General features: G+C 55.2%; 2 protein-coding genes and 1 long non-coding RNA gene across 12 annotated transcripts; 2 read left to right on the top strand and 1 right to left on the bottom strand.

Annotated features, from left to right (window-relative positions):
- Window positions 1-427: 427 nt before the first annotated feature.
- LOC143440823 (uncharacterized) lies at window positions 428-1,837 on the bottom strand. The gene is made up of 2 exons (XR_013108201.1): window positions 1,430-1,837; window positions 428-904 (listed from the first exon to the last, which is right to left on the bottom strand). It is a non-coding gene; the product is annotated as an uncharacterized LOC143440823 (long non-coding RNA).
- Window positions 1,838-3,395: 1,558 nt separating this feature from the next.
- Window positions 3,396-10,955, top strand: Znf628 (zinc finger protein 628). 4 transcript variants are annotated; one of them, XM_076927648.1, is made up of 3 exons: window positions 3,396-3,696; window positions 6,468-6,572; window positions 7,659-10,955. In XM_076927648.1, the coding sequence occupies exon 3, from the start codon at window positions 7,664-7,666 to the stop codon at window positions 10,805-10,807; it is 3,144 nt and encodes a 1,047-aa protein (XP_076783763.1). In that variant the 5' UTR covers window positions 3,396-3,696; window positions 6,468-6,572; window positions 7,659-7,663; the 3' UTR covers window positions 10,808-10,955. The 4 variants fall into 4 exon arrangements, with proteins under 4 accessions (XP_076783763.1, XP_076783764.1, XP_076783765.1 ...); XM_076927647.1 differs by lacking the exon at window positions 3,396-3,696 and adding an exon at window positions 4,535-4,672; XM_076927649.1 differs by lacking the exon at window positions 6,468-6,572.
- Window positions 10,956-11,450: 495 nt separating this feature from the next.
- Nat14 (N-acetyltransferase 14 (putative)) lies at window positions 11,451-13,881 on the top strand. Of its 7 annotated transcripts, none has more exons than XM_076927651.1 (3): window positions 11,451-11,585; window positions 12,146-12,263; window positions 12,832-13,881. In XM_076927651.1, exons 2-3 carry the CDS (start codon window positions 12,192-12,194, stop codon window positions 13,378-13,380), a joined length of 621 nt encoding a protein of 206 aa, XP_076783766.1. In that variant the 5' UTR covers window positions 11,451-11,585; window positions 12,146-12,191; the 3' UTR covers window positions 13,381-13,881. The 7 variants fall into 7 exon arrangements, with proteins under 7 accessions (XP_076783766.1, XP_076783769.1, XP_076783768.1 ...); XM_076927654.1 differs by having other exon boundaries at window positions 11,460-11,585; window positions 12,149-12,263; XM_076927653.1 differs by lacking the exon at window positions 11,451-11,585 and adding an exon at window positions 11,795-11,856.

The raw sequence follows: 13,881 nt of genomic DNA, 5'->3' as shown, positions 1-13,881 counted from the left end.
AATGAATGTTCCTCACTGCCTTTCCATCTTGTCTGGGTTCAATCCTCCCCTCTCCCCCCACCGTGTGTGTGTGTGTGTGTGTGTGTGTGTGTATGTCTCTTGAGGTATCTCAGTAGAGCCAATATGATCCAGGGAGGGGGAAATCAGGGTCCTCTCATGAAGTCCTTAGTTTCATTAATAAAAGAATTAATAAGGGCCTAAAGAGATGGCTCAGCCGTTAAGAGCACTGACTGTTCTTCCAGAGGTCCCGAGTTCAATTCCCAGCAACCACATGGTGGCTCACAACCATCTATAATGGGATCTGATGCCCTCTTCTGGTGTTCATGAACACTCATGTACATACAATACATAAATAAATAAACCTTTAAAATATATGTAAAATAGCCAATATATTTTTTTAAAAAAGAATTAAGAAAAGACTCAGATGGAAACTCAAGGACAATTTATTAGAGCTTAAAAAGAAAATCCCAGAGCAGGCAAGCTGTAAAGCTCACAGGTGCCAGGAGGAGGGGGAGAAAGAGGAGGAGGAGGAGGAAAGGAGGAGGAAGAAGAGGAGGAAGATGAGGAGGAGGAAGAAGAAAAGGAGGAGGATGAAGAGGAGGAGAAAGAGGATGATGAGGATGAGGAAGAGGAGAAAGAGGATGAGAAGGATGAGGAAGAGGAGAAAGAGGATGAGAAGGAGGATGAGAAGGAGGAGGAGGAGGAGGAGGAGGAGGAGGAGGAGGAGGAGGAGGAGGAGGAGGAGGAGGAGAAGGGGGTAGTGGTGGAAAAGATGAACTGGAAATTCAGCCACAAGACAGCAGGTAGCCAAGCCACACAGCAGGGAGAGGATCTTTAGAAACAGCAAGGTGGCCCAAAGCCACAGTGGGGGAGTTTAAGAGCATACTCAGGCTCTGGCTAGAATCTGATGAAAAAAGAAAAAAGGAAAAATAGTTACTCCTTGAGACTCCAGCAGTGGGCGAGAATTCTGGGAAGGAAAAGAATATTAACTTAAGAATAAACCACCCTTTTTAGTGAAAGTCCCTGTAGGAGAGCTGGTGGCCAGGTCCTGCCTCCATAAAGGCCATTTCCAGCCCACAGAGATGCCAGCAGCCAAGCTGTCCCACAGAGGAAAAAAAGGCTGGAGAATCCCATCAATCCCGGACCATCTTAGAAAGCCCCGACCTCCCATCCAAAAAACTACATGAAGCCCACTTCCTGCCCAGCTCTTTGCTGCTTCTCACTTGAGCAGAGGCAGCCACACTCTCTCGTGTCTTTCCCAATAAATCTCTTGTGTGAGGTTTGTTGTATAGTGTGACTTTGTGGTATTTCTTGGTGCCTGACTTCTGGATAGCAGAACTGCAACACTTAATGCTGGGAAAACCTTTCTCCTCAGAACTGCAGCACTTGTATCAGGGGAAACCCTTCCTTCAGAGCTGTTAGCACTTACACCTAGGTCCTGGGAGTGGTTGCTTAGGGAGGCTTGTCTCCGCTTCCAGATAGAGTCTATTCTTTACAAATCTTGGTGGGTGGGGGAAGGCTGGAATTCCTTGGTCCTGAGTTGCTGGAAGTGTACTCTCAGGTCTTCCCAGAGTCGAATGAAAAGCTAAGACGCCAAGGGCCAGCCAGGGGTCACCACTGCTGCAGCTAATACAGCGTTCTTAGACTAGCAGCCAAGAAACGCCCACCAGCTCCTGTCTCCAAGTCATGTCCAGCCTGAGCACACAGCTTGCAGCTTGGGGATGCTCCAACAGGGGGCGCTGATATCGATACTGACATTCGGAGATCCAGCTCAAGGTTTCAGGCCCTCTTTTCTCCTGTCCCATTTTGTGTGAGAATCTCCAGGGGTTTCCTTCCCCGCACTCCCCCCCCCCCCCCCCCCCGTGTAAACCGAGGTCTCTTTAGTTTTAGTTCAGACAATTGATCTTGGTCTTCAAATACCACACGGAAAATTCCAGAAATACAGCATTCACCTTAATTTACATACCGTTCGGAACAGTATGAAGTAGTATGCATCCACTGCTTGGTTAGAAAACAAATCCGGTGTCTAATGCATCCGTGCTGTATATGTTACGCACCCTCTCCTCACCTCAGTAACCACTTAGGCACCATCTCAGTTACCAGAAAGACTGTCCCAGTACCATAGTGCTGGGACATAGTACCATACCTGCTGAGAGTGGTGACGGGCATAAAAAGGCAAACTCATTTGGAAGGCTTTGTCTGAAAAGAACAGCGCATCTGTCTCTTCAAGGGCATCTCCAACAGAAAAAAAAGAGAGACAAAAGCCTGGAAAATTAGGTAATGCGTAGCAGGGCAGGTCTCCCCACAGAAAGTTTCTGTTGCTGTGGACAGACACCATGATCATGGCAACTCTTATAAAGGAGAACATTTAATTGGGGCTGGCTTACAGGTTCAGAGTTTTAGTCTGGTATCATCTTAGCAGGAAACACGGTAGCATGCAGGCAGGAGGAGCTCAGAGCTCTGCATGCGGATCAGCAGGTAGCAGGAAGTGAACTGGCTTGAGCTTCTGAGACCCTGAAGCCCACCCGCTAGTGATGCACTTCCTCCAGTGAAGCCACACCTCCTTCAAGGCCACACCTCCTAATAGTGTCACTTCCTATGGGCCTAGGGGGGCCATTTTGTTTCAAACCACTACAAAGTGGACCACACATAAAGCTGTGGAAGCGAAGTCTAAGTTGTGATGGAAGCCTGAGGATGTTGGAGAAACCAAGTATGTAGAACATTTGGTAAAGAAAATTGTGTGAGGAACCAGCCTCCACTGAGGCCATGTGTGCTGCACCAAAGCCCACAGGATGTCATGTGCCTTGCTGTGGCCAGTGGAAGTACAGGATCTAATGTTTGCCCTGCTGGGCTTGGGTTTTTTTTTTTTTTTTTTTTTTCCTTTTTACTATCTTTCCACTCCTCTTCCATTTTGGAATGGGAATTGAAAGGAAATAAATCCTATTTGTCTCCATTTAAGGACCAGGCCTGACTTTGAAAAAAAGGCCATAGGCACCAGCTCCAGGAACAGACCATAAGCCCCAGAAATAAGGTCATAAAACCCCCTCCCACACCAGACAGTTCACAACTGCCCTGAAACCCTAGCTCCAGAGGATCTGACACTCTCTTTTGGCTTCCGCAGGCACCAGGAACACATGTGGTACACAGACATGCATGTGGGCACTCACACGAAGTAAAAATAAATAGATCATAAGAAAAAAAAAAAACAAATCTTAAAGAATCCTCTCTCCTTACCCAGGAATCAAGAGAGTGGTTTCCTTAGCAACCCCTTGAGCTGTAACCTGAGAGTAACCAAAATGGGCCTACTCAGCTGCCGCTAAGACAACTAATTGGCTCCCCTAGGAGCCTGCACCTATGCCTGAGTGCATCTTATATTCCACCCACTCTCCCTTGAGAAGCTCATAGCTACACTTGGATGTGTCTTTCTTCTGAGATCCTTTCGTAAACCTTGTGCTTAAACCTGTATTAAAATATCTTTCAATAATACTCACCAAATCTGCTTCATATACTGATAGTTGTGGAACTGCTTAGGCCCCCCACCCCCACCCCGAGCCAAGTTTCCTGTTTGACCTAAGTCGAGATCCCTACAAGTCTAGGGGAACACTCCTTAGGCTGCTGACCACGGTGGTGTGGAGCTGTATGTCTCCTTTCTACTGACAAAAAGAACCTGGTTGTCACGGATTCTTCCAGCAAGAGGTAGGCAGAGATGGGTTAGAGATAAAAGGGCCTTTGTAGAAGCCCATTGTGGAGGTGCATCCCAGCACTTGGGAGATAGAGGCATCAAGATTAGGACATCACGTCTAGGGTGGCACTGGTGGCTGTGTGTCTGGGAGAGGTCCACAGTCCCAGAGTGGCTGGTAGTCCTGGCTTTGAACTTGTGGGTTTCTGGAGTGTCTCAAGGCACGGGGGCTGTCGTTAAGTGTCTGTGTGCATAGGGCAGCTGCACCGGAAACTAGTGGGCAGAAGCTGGAGCACCGACTGATCTCACTACAACGCACGGGCCAGCGGCCCCCCACGAGAAACAACCAACCAAAGCCCAAACTATTGAAAGTGGGTGTGAGGTGCACGCCTGTAATCCCAGCTCTGGGGAGGTAGAGGCACGGGGGTTAAGAATTCAAGGCCAGCCCGGGCTGCATGAGCCTACATGACCCCACTGCATCAAAAAACCAAAAAACAAACCCAAAAATAACCTATCCGAAAGTCTCAGCACAGGCTCAGCAAGCAGGCAGCAGTCAGGCGGGATAAAAAGCAGGCTTGAAGGGGCAGCTCAGACCCCCGAGTCCCAGGTCCTGCAGGAAGGTTGTGTGCCTCAGTTTCCCGCGTTTGAAGACTTCCTTTCCAGCACCAGGGGACAGGAATTGAGTGTGCAGCACACGCCTGCGGCTTGGAACCCCCGGGATTCTGCACCTCGCCAACTCCGGCAGTGGGTGTGGCCGGGCTGGGCGCGTCGCGTTGCGTCATGACGCACGACGGCGGCGGCGGGGTTTGTGTGCGCGAGAGGCCGCCGATAAAGGTTGAGTGCCTCGCGCCGGGGGCCGTGGGGAGGGAGCGCGCCCCCGCCCCCTCCCGGGCCGCGGGTCCTGCAGCGCTGTGCCGGGCCCCGCTTCCCGTCAGCCCCCGCGGGAAGGCCCTGGGGTTCTCCTTGATCCCCCCTCCCCGACCGGGGCCACAGGTGAGAGACCGGAGGGCGCGGTGGGGGAAGGGCCGGAGGGCGGAGTCGTTTGGAAAACGGCGAGCGGGAAACCGGAAGGGGTACCTTAAAGGGAAGGTCGCTGTTTCGCCTCCGATACTTATCTGTTAGGCCGGCTCCGCCCTCTTAAAGGGCAAGGGCAGTGTGTTTGGCTGCAGTTTTGCAAAGCCTCCTGCCCTTTTCCTCCCTCCCCTGTCTCTTAAAAGGAGGATTATTTCCTTAAAAAACGGGTGATAGTTTCCCGAACGTTGAACGAAAAGTTTCGTAATTCTGCTGGTTCCTAGAATATCTGAACAAAGTGACCTTTATCCCCCACTAGGTGAAATCTCATGATGCCCTCAGACTCACTGTATAGCTGAGAATGACCTTGAATTTTTGATTCTCCTGCCTACATCTACAAGCTGGGATTGCAGGCCTGCCCGTGCCACCACGCCCAGTTCTGTGGTGTACTGTGAATAGAGCTTCACGTATGCCAGTCACTAACTCTTAACTGAGCTACAGCCCAAACCCCAAGAGCTTCCTCGTTAAGCCCAGCCTTTTAAAGGGGACTCTCACTGCTAAGACGGGTCTCTGTTTTGTTGCGCCTTCTTGTGTTAAAAAGATGTGGGTGGCCTCAGAGGCGCAGGCAGTTTTCGAGGCTCATCTGTCACCTACATGGCAAAGGAACGTTAAGAAAAAAAAAAAAAAACCAATCCTTCATAGCCTATTGCCCCTGAGAAAGGAAGTCCTTGGTAACCTGTCAAAAGGGATGCCTATCTCTGCTCACACAGACTGTATTTACCGAGCATGCAGTGAGCTGTTGTTTTGGTAGGTGCTGGGATACATCAGTGTACGAGGCAGAGTTTCCGTTTGGATGATGTGAACATTAACAGAATAAAGCAAGCAGTGAGAGAGCTATATCCTGGGGCACTGTCACGGCTGTGCCGACTTCAGGATTTACTAGGGAAGGGTCAAGCTAACGCTGTTTTTGTTACCAGTGGCATCCATCTCGTTGAGGTCAAGAATCCTGCTAAACACCCAACAATGTATTAGATCGCCCCTCTGACAAAGAATGGCCCATTCCCAAATCTCTGCTGATGAGGTCGAGAAATCCCGGCTAGGGTGGTGGTGATGCACTCAGGAGGCAGAGGCAGACAGAGATCTAGGCCAGCCTGGTCTAGGTGGTGAGTTCCAGGACAGCCAGGGCTATGCAGAGAAACCGTGCCTCACAAAGACAGAGAAATCCTTGCTGGCTAGCACTGTGATGAGCCCCATGAAGAAGGGAGCAAATTGAGGTACAGGACGAGAGCAGGGAGTGCTGAAGGGATGTAAGTAGGATGGTCTGAGGAAGGACCTCCAGTGAGTTCGTTGAAGACTTGGAGGTGACAATGTGAGTTGTGGGTGGTGGAGGGTAGGGGTACTAGGCAGGCCTCCATGGTGTGGGTAGCTTTCCCTGCCTCATTGAATAGCTAGAGGGACAGGAGGCCAGCAGGGAGGGAGAAGGCTACCAGTTATGAGCAGTCAGCAGGCTTCTGTGAGATGGTTGGTCTTCTGTTCCCATATACGTGTGACTGCTATCCAGGGTGACCTCAAAGTCATCATCCTGTCTTAGTCTCTTCTCTCACCACAGCTGGTGTATGCAGTTAAGTGTGCGGTATCTTGTGCACCAAGCCTGTGGAGCAAAGGAGAGGCTTGGGAGAGCCACACTTTTGGAGTTTTTCTATAGATTGTGGAGTCTTCAGACGGGGCAGATAGACAGACAGCAGCTGTTGACAGCGCTCTAATCCTCCTCCTCCAGGTTTAGAAGGATCCAGCCCAGAGGTGAAGGTGGTCACAGGAGAGAGTCAGCCATCTGCAGCTAGGAGATATGCTTAAAGAAAGAGTTCAGCAGCAAGGAGCTGGGGTACGTGGGGACTGCAGGTGCCTGAAGTTCCAGAGGGAGGGCAGGCTACTCCTGACCTATAAAGGGCTGGGAGAAGTGGGAGTGGTCCAGGAGAAAGGCAAACTGTTGGAGGAGGCCATGGGAGGTCAGAGGCCATGGGAGGTCAGCGGCCATGGCATAGGGCAGCTTGGGGTGGGAACCCCTGCAGTTTTCACCTGCTGTTCTTTTGGACTGGATCTTTGTAGAGATTCACCCTGTGCACTGTAGGGCGCTGAGGAGTACCTCTGTCCCTGCACTTGACAGACAAGTCTGTAGACATCACCAGATGTCTCCTGAGGGGGAAGACAGTTGGCTCAGTTGGGAACCATTGGTGCCTGGATTGGAGCATGAGAATCTCTCGTTGTTCAGATCGATTTTCATTTTCCAGTCAGTGGCAAGGTCACTGGCTAAGGACAGGGAAACGAGGTTTTCACTGGGGGAAGAAACTTGGGGATCAGAGAAAGTGCTGTGTGAGCTGAGAAGCATGGGGTGTGTTCTGAGTTGTGGGTATGAATGTATACCCAGGAAGGGTGGGCCAGGGAGCGTGTACACGGCTGGCAGTGCGGGCAGACATGGCGTGATGGAAGGAGGCTGCAGGCCCTGTGGGAACGGATATTTGGGGATGTGGGAGGGAAGGAGGCGGGCGGTGGAGTGGATGCCTGAGCGTTCCTTAGAGTGAGGTTGTTTAGGGTGAAGTCGGGGGACGAGTAGTGAGGAGAGACCTAATTCATCCGAATAGGCAGTAAGCAAAGCCAGAGGCTTCTTGCAAGGGACAGATGACAGAAAGCCGGCCTCCTGAAGGCAGGACACTGTCTAGAGACCACCCCTTTACAGACCTGTTTGCTTCGTAGAGGAGGTACTTTGCTGAGAAGTTTCACCTCCCAGGTACCCCATACTCCTCCCTCGAGTCAGTGATAATGTGTGTTAAACCTAGGCTGTTGCCAGCCCTAACCCTAAGGAAGAGCCCTTACAGCGTGGGCGATATTGGGAGGCTGCCCCCTATTCCTTGAAGAGCCGGTGTGAGGGATGGTGAGGTGCTTCTCATTCTGATCAGAATCCTTCCCCCAGGTGTGATGGCCGGCTCCCACGTGGACATGGCGCCAGCTTCCACCACAGAGGGAACTGGGGAAAAGCCAGGTCCCACTGCCCCAGCACCCACCCCTGCTGCTCAGTATGAGTGTGGGGAATGCGGCAAGTCCTTCAGGTGGTCATCTCGGCTCCTGCACCATCAGCGCACTCACACAGGTGAACGGCCCTATAAATGCCCGGACTGCCCCAAAGCCTTCAAGGGTTCCTCAGCCCTCCTCTACCACCAGCGGGGCCATACAGGCGAGCGCCCCTACCAGTGCCCTGACTGCCCCAAAGCCTTCAAGCGCTCCTCCTTGCTGCAGATCCATCGCAGTGTGCACACAGGCCTGCGGGCCTTCACCTGCGGCCAGTGTGGTCTGGCCTTCAAGTGGTCATCCCATTACCAATACCACTTGAGACAGCATACGGGTGAGCGGCCCTACCCGTGCCCTGACTGCCCCAAGGCCTTCAAGAACTCATCCAGCTTGCGGCGCCACCGGCACGTGCACACCGGAGAACGCCCTTACACCTGTGGCATTTGTGGGAAGAGTTTTACTCAAAGTACCAATCTGCGCCAGCACCAACGCGTGCACACGGGCGAGCGCCCCTTTCGTTGCCCGCTCTGTCCCAAGACCTTCACACACTCCTCCAACCTGCTGCTGCACCACCGCACCCACGGCCCCGCCCCAGGCCCCGCCCCCGCCCCCGCCCCCGTCCCCGTCCCCGTCCCCGTCCCCGCCCCTACAGGGGAGACCAGCAGAGCTGACACCAAGGTTCTGGTCTCTGATGCCTACTTGCAGCCCCGCAGCCCGCCCGAGCCTCCAGCCCCGCCGCCCCAGCCCCCACCTGTGGTGCCCGAGCTCTTTTTGGCTGCTGCTGAGACCACAGTGGAGCTAGTGTACCGCTGCGATGGCTGCGAGCAGGGCTTCAGCACTGAGGGGCTCCTCTTGGAGCACCAGCCGTGCCCGGGGCCCGCCGTGGCCACGCAGTCTGAGGATGTGCCTGCCGAGCTGCCCCAGGCTGACTCGGCTCTGCCACAGCCCCCACCTGCCTCTACAGGCCCCCCTAACTTTGCTTGCCTTCCTTGCGGGAAGTCCTTCCGGACCGTGGCTGGCCTGTCCCGTCACCAGCACAGCCATGGTGCGGCCAGTGGACAGGCCTTTCGCTGTGGTAGCTGTGACGGTGCCTTCCCACAACTGGCCAGCCTGTTGGCTCACCAGCAGTGCCACGTGGAGGAGGCAGCAGCGGGTCGCCCGCCTCCCCAGGCTGAGGTCGCGGAGGTCACCTGTCCCCAGGAACCGGTAGCCCCAGCCACTCCTGCTCCGCCTCCTCCTCCGCCTGCCCCGGTTTCTGCAGAGCGGCCTTACAAATGTGCAGAGTGTGGCAAGGCCTTCAAGGGTTCTTCTGGGCTGCGCTACCATCTGCGGGACCACACTGGTGAGCGGCCCTACCAGTGCGGGGAGTGCGGCAAAGCCTTCAAGCGCTCCTCGCTGCTGGCCATCCACCAGCGTGTGCACACAGGCCTGCGAGCCTTCACCTGTGGCCAGTGCGGCCTCACCTTCAAGTGGTCGTCCCACTACCAGTACCATCTGCGACTTCACTCGGGCGAGCGGCCCTATGCCTGCACTGAGTGTGGCAAAGCCTTCCGGAACACTTCGTGCCTGCGGCGCCACCGGCACGTGCACACTGGTGAGCGGCCCCACTCGTGTAGCGTGTGTGGCAAGAGCTTCGCACAGACCTCCAACTTGCGGCAGCACCAACGCGTGCACACGGGCGAGCGCCCCTTCCGTTGCCCGCTCTGCCCCAAGACCTTCACACACTCCTCCAACCTGCTGCTGCACCAGCGCACCCATTCTGCAGAGCGCCCTTTCGCCTGCTCCATTTGTGGCCGAGGCTTTGTCATGGCCGCCTACCTGCAGCGGCATCTGAGGACGCACACCCCAGCTACCGCAACTTCGGGCACCACCGGCCCCGCTGCAGCATCACAGCCCCCTGCCCCATTGGCTGCAGCTCCAACTCCACTGGCCGCTCAAGATGTTCACGTTCTCCCCAACCTACAGGCCACACTTTCACTCGAAGTAGCTGGGGGCACAGCCCAGGCCACGCCCCCAGGCCCAGCTGCCCCCAGTTCGCAGACATTTCTCCTGGTGCAGACTGCCCAGGGCCTCCAGCTGATTCCTAGCAGTGTCCAACCCCCTACCCCTCCACCGCCACCGCCTCCACCCCCTAAACTCATTCTGCTGCCTCCGGCTAGTGCTGGGGGTACAGGCAATGGTGCTGCCAGGCCGGGGCCTCGGACCGTTGGGAAGGCAGGGCAGGGGACAGGGGTAGTGTGGTTTCCAGGCCCAGGTGGTGTGGGGATGCAAGGAGGGGGCAATGCAGGGGCTAGCGGGGGAGGGCAGAGCCTCATCGTTCTGCAGAATGTAGGGAGTGGGGAGGCAGGGCCACAGGAAGTGAGTGGGGTCCAGCTTCAGCCAGCACAGGAAGTAGCTACGGTCCAACTACAGCCCGCACAGGAAGTGACTACAGTCCAGCTACAACCAGCACAGGAAGTGACTACGGTCCAGCTCCAGCCCCTGACAGGCCAAGTCTCCAGTTCTAGTGGAGGAGGTGTGACTACAGAGGCTCCAAACCTGCTGGTGGTTCAGAGTGGGGCAGCCGAAGAGTTGCTGACCGGCCCTGGTCCCGGGGAAGTGGGAGACACTGAGGCCAGCGCTGGTATGGTCCAGGATGTCCTGTTTGAGACATTGCAGACAGACGAGGGGCTGCAGAGTGTGCTGGTGCTGAGTGGAGCTGATGGCGAGCAGACCAGGCTCTGCGTGCAGGAGGTGGAAACACTTTCCCCTGGACTGGCGGAGCCAGCTGCCACTGGCTCGTCAGGACAGAAACTCCTCATCATCCGTAGCGCCCCAGCTTCGGATCTGCTAGAAAATAGCAGCGTTGCAGGGGGAACCACAACACTGCAACTCCTGGCCCCACCAACACCTGGCCCGGTCTCTACCCCTGTGGGGATGCCCATAGCTCCCCCGTCCCAGATGGTACAAGTGGTCCCCGCAGTGGCTGGACCAGGGGTCATGGCCTCCCAAAGCTTGCCCTCCATCCAGATTGTGCAGACTCTGCCTGCAGTCCAATTGGTACACACGTTTTGAAGAGACCCATTAGTACCTCTGTCATAGAACTCCCCTCGAGCCCCCACCCCACCCCCCGCAATTAACTGTTCTCCTCAGCTGGGCTGGGGTCAGCCCCAGAGTCAAGGGGGCTGCTGGCTGGACTTGCTAATAAAGACCCAGAATCTCTTCTTGGTTTTGATTTCATGGGGGAGGGGCTAGTCATGGGCATAGCTCCTGCTTCAGGTCTAGAAGGCTTCATTCTTGTTTCCTGGCTCCGAGATGACTCGCTTTGTACTTGGAGGGCTAAATACTTCTCCGGTGGGGCCCAGCTCCCTCCTCCTTTAAACTGTTACGACTTTTACTGGGCCGAGGAGGGGGTACACTTGCGGAGGTCGAAAGACAACTTAGCGTCAGCCACCTGGGTTTCCATTTGGCAAGCTCTCTTACCCTGAGCTCTCTCTGGTCCTTTCTCATTCTTTGTATGTGTTCGTGTGTAGCTGTACTTATAGCAGGGAGGGTCAGGGATAAATTCTGGATTCTCCACTTGTTTCCTATAAACCACCCTTACCTTTACCTCACCTGGAAAGGTAGGTAGGGGGCTATTATTAATCCAAAGGATACCCCTGGTGTCACACGGGTTGAGATAAAGGACCCTGCGGATGGGGATGCTCAGTGCTACCCCCATCCCTTCCCGCAAAGACCCAGGCGCCAATGAGATTAGGTCCACAAGCAACGCCTCCTCTTCCTGATGCTCAGGTCGCTTAGCAACGAAGGACCGGCAAGAAAGGAGCTGTGCTAATCCTCTCAGGCAGGCCGGGTAAGAAACCCTCTCTGTCCCCCACTCCATTCCCCCTTCTCCATAGTTCTGCCACTGGCCTCCAGCAGGTCACAGCTCTTGCCTCGTCCTCGCAGTTCCCTTCATTAGTCCCAACCCCTGCCCCATAGTGGGGGAAGCTTGGCAACAGTTGCTAAGGCGTCGGTCCCGCCTCCAGTCGGGAGTGTGGACGTCACTTCCGGCTGTGACTCCCCCCCCCCCCCGAACTCCTCCCCCCTCCTTACTGTCAAGGGATTCGAGCAACCCCGTGGAGGTGCCTAGCTGTTCCTGCTACGCGGGGTGGGACCACTTCAGGAGACTGCTGGAGTATGGGGAGGGAATGAGTTTATAGGCATATCGCTGAATGCCTTTCCTGGAGTGGGGGACAATTCAGGGAGATTTTAAGGAGCCCCACTGGATATAGAGGCACCTGGCCTGCCACTGTGACAGTCCTCTTTGGCGATGCTCTAGCGTCCTTGGTAATCTGAGAAACGCTGCAGCCCATCCCTTCCAGGGCTCTTAAGACGCAGGTGCCCACCTAACAACAACCTACTTGTTTTCAGCAGGTGTACGCCAGCTCCCTTCTGGGGGGCCGGCCTGGGGGCTACCATGGCCCCCAACCACCTGTCAGTGCGGGAAATGAGGGAAGATGAGAAGCCCCTGGTGCTGGAGATGCTGAAGGTGAGAGGCCGGCAGGGGCACCAGTGAGCATGCGCAGCTCCTTAGGGATGTTCAAAGTGGGTTCCGCCAGCCCCGCCCACCTGCCTGAGCTCCCGGGGTCTTCCAAAGGTGGGGGGAATATCTTCGCCTCAGCTGGTTTTAACTGGTCTCTTTTCTCTAGTGCCTTCTCCCTACTTACACCTCAGCTGCCATTTTTTAAAAAAGTAGTTGGAAGGGTGTTGGAGCTGCTGTTCATGTCTCCTGACCTCCATTCAGCCCCACTTACCAGTCCCAAAATGAGGGGTGCTCTCACACACACCCTCCAGACCCTCCAGCGAGGAGCCCATGTCTTCACTTTGCCTATCCTGTTCAGTCTTTGGTGCTTTACACTAGCATGCCATCCGGACTCATTGGCCTCAGGCCCTAATTCAGTTCATTTCATTCAGGCAAACAGCATCCATTCACTCAGCCCTTAGCATCCAATGGGCCAGACTGGGGCCACCCCATCACCCTGCTTCTCTTTCACTTGGGAATCCTCCTCCGGGAGTTCCAATGTGATGAATGGCTGAGCCCCTACCCCCACCCACAGGCTGGTGTAAAAGACACGGAAAACCGTGTGGCCCTCCACGCTCTGACACGTCCTCCAGCCCTTCTCCTCCTGGCTGCAGCAAGCAGCGGACTGCGCTTCATCCTGGCCTCCTTCGCCCTCGCCCTCCTGCTGCCCGTGTTTCTGGCTGTAGCCGCTGTGAAGCTGGGTCTGCGAGCCCGATGGGGCTCTCTGCCTCCACCAGGCGGCCTGGGAGGGCCCTGGGTGGCTGTCCGTGGTTCCGGCGATGTGTGTGGAGTCCTGGCTCTGGCCCCTGGTGCCAACTTGGGGGACGGAGCCCGAGTCACCCGCCTCTCTGTCTCTCGATGGCACCGTCGCAGAGGCGTGGGCAGGAGGCTGCTGGCCTTTGCCGAGGCCCGAGCCCGAGCATGGGCTGGGAGTATGGGGGAGCCCCAGGCCCGGCTCGTGGTCCCAGTGGCCGTGGCCGCTTGGGGAGTGGCAGGGTTATTGGAGGCCTGTGGCTACCAGGCAGAGGGAGGCTGGGGCTGCATGGGCTATATGCTGGTTAGGGAATTCAGAAAAGACCTGTGATTAGAGACCATGCCCACTGGGTAGATGGGCAGAGAACCAGTACCTAAAGAACATCTACTGTGTGCCAGGCACTTTACACCCCCTCCCTCAGTGTCTACCTAGTCTGCTGGGCTGATAGTGAGGCATCGAGGTTGATGGACTTACATGCCCACAGTGAACCTGCCAGATGCAATGGGGACTCTAAACTCAAGTAGAACCAATCCCTTCTTGGTCTTGTGGGACCACTAGAGGTCACCCTATCCACTCCTTGTCCCCACCCCCACCCTCCAGTCTGTATGCACTGAAAAACTTTTGGTTCTGGGTCTACAAAGCCCCTGCTGCATGTGTTTGAGATCTGGAAGGGAGAGTTGGGAAGAGAGAGAGAAAGACTCTAAGAGTTAGAGTCTGTGACAGGGAATTCCCAAAGGGGACAGATCTTCTGGGAGTGGGTGGGGCTGGGAGCACAGTGTCTCCAAGCCCATCTGGTTTTTTACACTGTTTGTTAATAAACCCTGAAACTTC

The sequence above is a fragment of the Arvicanthis niloticus genome, chromosome 30 (genome assembly GCF_011762505.2).
Source record: "Arvicanthis niloticus isolate mArvNil1 chromosome 30, mArvNil1.pat.X, whole genome shotgun sequence".
NCBI lineage: Eukaryota > Metazoa > Chordata > Mammalia > Rodentia > Muridae > Arvicanthis > Arvicanthis niloticus.
This window is presented reverse-complemented; position numbering and strand designations above follow the sequence as displayed.

Coding starts and splice junctions, on each gene's coding strand:
- Znf628 (XM_076927649.1), top strand. CDS start 7,664: ATGGCCGGCTCCCACGTGGACATGGCGCCAGCTTCCACCACAGAGGGA.
- Nat14 (XM_076927651.1), top strand. CDS start 12,192: ATGGCCCCCAACCACCTGTCAGTGCGGGAAATGAGGGAAGATGAGAAG. Junction 12,264..12,831: donor TGGTGCTGGAGATGCTGAAG/GTGAGAGGCCGG, acceptor CCCCACCCACAG/GCTGGTGTAAAAGACACGGA.